This window comes from Corylus avellana, chromosome ca2 (genome assembly GCF_901000735.1).
Source record: "Corylus avellana chromosome ca2, CavTom2PMs-1.0".
Classification (NCBI taxonomy): Eukaryota; Viridiplantae; Streptophyta; class Magnoliopsida; order Fagales; family Betulaceae; genus Corylus; species Corylus avellana.
In genome coordinates this window covers 6,825,715-6,831,831 of record NC_081542.1, presented here as the reverse complement: position 1 = coordinate 6,831,831, position 6,117 = coordinate 6,825,715, and the positions used below count along the sequence as shown (strand labels likewise).

The 6,117-nt window shown below is 36.3% G+C and overlaps 1 protein-coding gene across 1 annotated transcript; it reads left to right on the top strand.

Annotated features, from left to right (window-relative positions):
• The first annotated feature begins 1,408 nt into the window (after positions 1–1,408).
• On the top strand, positions 1,409–3,492 carry LOC132171781 (early nodule-specific protein 2-like). Its single transcript, XM_059583179.1, has 2 exons — positions 1,409–2,228; positions 2,663–3,492. The coding sequence occupies exons 1-2, from the start codon at positions 1,453–1,455 to the stop codon at positions 3,315–3,317; spliced, it is 1,431 nt and encodes a 476-aa protein (XP_059439162.1). The 5' UTR covers positions 1,409–1,452; the 3' UTR covers positions 3,318–3,492.
• The last annotated feature ends 2,625 nt before the right edge of the window (positions 3,493–6,117 follow it).

The following is a 6,117-nucleotide window of genomic DNA, read 5'->3' as shown; positions in this document are numbered from 1 at the left end:
TCCAAAAGGCGTGTTCCAAAATCTAAGTTCGAACTAGATTTGGAACAAGGTGATTCAAATTTTTACAAGTTCGAACTGGAAGCTGAAATTTTTTGTAAACCGACCTTTTTTCAATTTTTTATTAGGGTTAAGAGTCTGGGTAGTATAAATATATGTTATAACTGTCTAGAGCTAGGCTCAATTATTATTATTTTTAATTATTATCTATTTAAACACTTTAATGGTGGTTTTCTTTTCTACTCTACCTCGAACCTTAGATTAACTCTTATTTTTTTAATAAGGGTTGTAATTCTTGTGTTTGTTGTTTTTGCGAAGCCACTTTGCCGTGCTGCATTAGTTAGAACCTGTTTGGGATTGCGTTTAAAGGTCTTAAAAATGCTTTTAGCATTCAAAAAGTTCACTTGAAGAAAAAAGTACTCGTTTGGTAAAAAAATTAAAAGCGCTTTTAAGGGTCCAAAAAGCCTAAAAATGACCAAAATGAACTTTTGACAAAAGCTTAAAATTAAAGCTTTTGCCCAAAAGCTCTTTTTGACTTAAAAGCTTTATTTCTCAAACGCAATCTCAAACATGCTCTTAGTATCATATCCAAAGTTGCGGCTGCATGAAACTTTCTTTAATCTGGCTTGCTGGGAAAACACCATGACTACGGATAAAAGAAAGTTAAAAAAAGTAATTTTCTCCTGCTGCTCATTGTTGCATTGACGTTGAGAGACTTGAGATCAGAGATAAAGAGGAATATAATTTGGCTGGTCGCATTATCGGTCATATGGATCAATAGATAAGCTCATGAGCAGAATATGATTCTTAAGAAAAATGTAGAATTGATCCTTTTGAAGAAAAACTTAAAAAGTGCAGAGACAATATGGGTGGAGATCGACGAATAGCCAGCTTGGCTCCCAATTAATTCCAGCCATGGAAAACAACAGAAAGTAGTGTCAAGTGCTTCGAAGCACTTGTTCATGTTGTGAATATTGTAAACTTTTCTAAAAATTCTTCTCAATCTTTTCACTTGGAACGGCCATGTCCCAACTGATCTTATATCCTGTTTGGAGCTTCTGATTCTTGCATTGAAAGTTCACAGTTGTTTCCATGTAGCAAAAGTGATTCTCTCAGCTTTTATTTATTCTTTTATGGTGGATATATATATTCAACACATTCTGCAGAGTGCAGCTGAAAATAAAAATAAATAAATAAATAAATCATTCAAGGGAAGTTAATGCAGGTCGCTATATGTGCATGGATTTGGCAGAATATGATTCTTCAATTATGTTGTCAATCGAAGAACAAGAAGGGAATCTCACTGTACCCTCCTTGATTCTTGTATCATGTCATGTAAGCACAAAGGAAAATTATTTTTCTATTTAAGGATAAGTTATGACACCTTTAGAAACTGAAGAGGTAGTCCTAATTAAGGTTCTTTGAGGAAACGAGGTTTTCACACAAAGCTTAGAGATGGATGGGTATGGTTATGGGTATAGATCAGGCTACTCCACCTATAATGGGGCTCCGCCACGTGCTAATGAATGGAGCGAAGCAAGCTACGCCTCCGATCACGTTTGCCGGCCGGTCATCGTCGATGCCGAGGGCCGGAAAACGCCAATTATTGTGAGCATTCCCAATCGTTATGGGCAGAGCTATGTTGCAAAAGTTGAGACAGTTGTTGAGCATGTCCGTGTGCCTGTATTCACACAATACAGGCATAGCTCCCCGCCCAAGATTGAGCCAGTGAAAGACTATGGATACGGATATGGCTCCCCACCAAAGGTTGAGCCAGTGAAAGACTATGGATATAGATATGGCTCCCCACCAAAGGTTGAGCCGGTGAAAGACTATGGATACAGATATGGCTCCCCACCAAAGGTTGAGCCACTGAAAATCTATGGAAGAGTTAAGCCCCCATCAAAGGTTGAGCCAGTGAGGGACTATGGATACAAACATAGCTCCTTCCCAAGGCCGGTCGAGCCCGTGAATGATTCTAGATACAGATATAGCTCGCCACCAAAGGTTGAGCCACTGAAAGACTATGGATACGGATACAGCTCCGGACCAAGGGTTGGGCCCGTGAATGATTTTGGATACAGATATAGCTCCCCGCAAAAGGTCGAGCCAACGAGGGACGTCTATGGATACAAACCAAGCTCCTTACCAAGGGTCGAGCCCGTGAATGATTATGGATACAAACAAAGCTCCTTACCAAAGGTCGAGCCCGTGAAAGATTATGGATACAGGTATTAGAATATTTTATACTCTCTAAATTAAGCTTTGTAGGGTTTGCTCTATGAAAAATGATATATACTCGGCAAGTATTCTAATTTCATCCACAAAAGCGTGGTCCTCTAACTAAAAAATCCATTTTCATCTATCAAATGCTATAGGAGAACCATATGCCATATTGCCATATTAGTTTGGATGGATGGAATGAAGATATTTGTTCAGTATATATATAACATTTCTCTTATTCTCTTTCTTATTTAGTCTAATCTAGATATGTTTCCTTATAAGAAAATGTCTGTTTTTCATCTTTTGTTCTGGACAAAAATTTTCTTTAAACTAGGGAGAGAAATTTCTTTCAATTCAGTCTATAAAACTAACTTGTGTCCATCTTGGCAAGAAGCACTCTCTTCTCTTTCATAGTATATCTCATCATAAATTTCTACAACAGGAATAACTCCCCACCAAAGGTTGAGCCGGAGAAAGACTACGGATTCAAGACGGAGGTGAAAGATAAGTTTTATAATGCCGACAAATTGCGCAGGCCTTCGAGTCCAGCTGAAGATCGCCCACAAGAAGTTGAGGACTTCCTCGCCAAAGTCCAGACAGAAGCTAGCCGACCCAGCAGGTTCCCAAATGCAGCCAACTGGCGCCAAGTACTAGCCCCTCCATCAAACGCTAATAACGGCGACAACAATAACAACAACAAAGATGACTACAGCCGCAAGAATGACGCCGCCACGGAGCCAACAACGGTCACAACTGGAGGCTGGGCTAGGCCGAGCCGTTCAGCATGGCGGGCTGCGCCGGCAAACCGTGAAGGCACGCTCGGGAAACCAACATCCGACATTGCCGAAGCTGTGGAGAATTTGAAGGAAGCTGCAACGGGATTATCTGTGGCTTCTGGCGGTCCCCCGCAGTTCTCGCGGAACCCAGCACCAAAAAGAGAGGCGTATGCAGAAACCATTGACAGCAGGGAAGCTGCAAGGCGATACGGCAACTTCAACGGATCTTCTAGGCCGGAAAAAGCTGGTGATCAGACTTTCACAGCAACCATCGATAGCAAAGAGGCTGCTAGGAGGTATGGCGGCGCAAATGTTGATTGATCCTGAATGATCAATGCTTCCTGGGAGGTTTGTATTGTACGTATGGAAATATTATCTTAATTAATGGCATGCATGCCTGGCCCTGAGGGCATCATATTATATATATAAAATAAGCTTAAGCTTTTGCGTATATTGTAGTAAGAATATGCAATATTAAACGTGAGTATTTTATGTACATGGTGCATGTCTGTGTAATCTTTTTTTTCTGGTGTTTTGTCCTGCTGCATGAATGATGAAAGAAGAGAATAAACAGTGAGAATGCCTCGGATGGTAAATGGCTCAGATAATGGGAACATCAAATGTGATCATTGGCCATTTGGTTTGCGGAATAGACCCCTAGAATGAAATAGATATTCTTTAGAATAGTTATTCTTTTGTTTGGTAGGGGTCTGTTCCTAGAAATAGTTATTCTCATGAGAATGACTAATCTCATACAAATGAATAACTATTCATCTAAATTAAGAGGAGTAACTATTTCTTCTAAACTAAGAAGAACAGCTATTCCTTATGAAATTGAATAAATTTTCCAAAAAACCCATTTTTATTTTTTGAGTTTATTTTAAACTTAAAAAAAACTAAAAAAAATAAAGTGGGTGGCCGACCACCCATTGTGGTGGTCAGCCACCCACAGAAGAGGCCGGGGGTGGTGCGGCCACCCCTGAGGGTGTCGAGGGTGGTCGTGGCCACCCCCGTGGGTCCTTTGGGGTGGCTGCGCTTGCTTATAAGGGGTGACCTGGCCACCCCAGCTGTTTATGTGGGTGGCTGGCCACCCACTTTATTTTCTTTAATTTTTAATTTTTTTATTTTAAATATGAGTTGAAAAAAATAATAGCATGGGGCTTTTAGTAATTTTGATTAAATTCCAATTAAAGTATGTGTGTTGTTACTAAATTAAGGAATATGAATAGTTATTCAATTCCATTCCATTCTCTTTTATTTCCAGTCATAACTATTCACTTTCCTAATGAAATACGCATTATGCGAACCAAACGAGCCCTTATGTTGCATAGAGGTGAGAGTTCATATGGTTGAGTATTTAAATGTATATATATATATATATATATATAGCGGAGTAATGTTTGAGGAGCATCTTTTTATCCTCTCAAAGTTAAAGTGACTTTTAAAATTACTATTAAATTTTGATCTAATAATAATTTTAAAAATAATATAAACTTTGGAAGAATAAAAGAAAGGATAAAAAGATATTTTATAACATTACTCATAGGCGGGGTTCTATATATAAGAGGAGTGAGAGTCCATATGACTTTTATTACTTTAATTTAGAGGGTCACTTATAAAATGAATCAAACATCAAACATTTTATATTTTTCTTTACTTTAGTTAAATATTTTTTGTTTTTTTTTGTTTTTGGTAGATGAGAGAAAAAGGAAATGAATATATAATCTTAAAAAGCTAAATAGCTTTCACTTTTTGGCTTTTAGTAAATGGCTTGTAACAAATGACAAGCATCCTTACCAAATTTTACTCATCAAAATAACCAAAAGACAAAAGTACATTTTTACCTATTGTAACTACTCACTTTGTTAAAGCATTTTCAACAGCCTCACTATTTTAACAATTCATTTTCACTATTTCATTTAAATATTATTTTTCAAAGATTTGTTTATTCTTTTTTCAACTATTAAAGGGGGAGAGAGAAACCATTTTTTTATTCACAAATTTTTTCCATCAAAGTGATAAGGCTGAAAATGAGACTTGTTAGGCAGTTTCGCCAAATAATTGCCTCACTAAAATAACCAAAAAATGGTTTTGATGAGGCTGCAAATAGTTAGAGCATTCACATCCAGTTCAACAAAATATCATTTTGCCTATTTTTATTGAGTTATAGTGTTAAAATCACTTTCCATCCGGCTAAGCAAACTACCTAAGAGTTTGTTGAGGAGCTACAATGCTCAACAAAGTTGTTGAGCACTATAGCTCAACAATCTATTATTTTATTAATTAAAAAAGCATTTCATCCTTTTTCCTTTAATTAAAAACCATTTAAACTTCTCTCCCCTCACTTGTAGAACTACATAAAAAATACAAAATAATAAATTTTAAATAAAATATTAAAAGTTGATAGTTAAAATGCTACGCCGAATGTAAGTACTTTAAAAAAGTGGATAGCTAAAATAAAAAAAATAAATAATATTTTGGCTAAATTTAGCAAAACTTTTGCTGAGCGGGATGTAAATGCGCTACCATCCGTTTTGCAAATATGGTTTATTATAAAAGTCTCTTAACTTTTTGGCTCTTGATAAATGGCTTGTTTAGAAAGGTCTCTTGAGCATTCATGAGCTGTTTAAATTTAGCTTTTTTTCTAAAAATTTGAAAAAATAAATAAATTCCAAGTCAAAACACTAGACCTCTTGCCGTTTAAAGTAGTACTGTAGGTGCATCTTGACTACACTACAATGGCTGGTGTTAATGCTGACAATAAATACCTGCTCTGAGACTAATTGTCAAACGAAATAAATTAAATAAAAGTCTTTATTCTTATGCACTAATCATAAAAGCAATTTGTTACAAGGATACTGAGAATCATGAACTGATGATGATGAATTAATTAACACTTCTCTCACAATTAATTACTTAATATTATCCGGCCTACTTACCTTAATTAACTAATAATGACTAATCAATTAATTAACACTTCTCCTTTTCTTGTTTTTTTTAAGACTTATCTTACTAACCATCAATCATGCATATATCCAAATTTGCCTATTTTTCTGTTTTTTAATTTTGTTTGCTACTGTTCATTCGCCCCTCCGCACCAAAAAAAAAATCTAAATCCGCC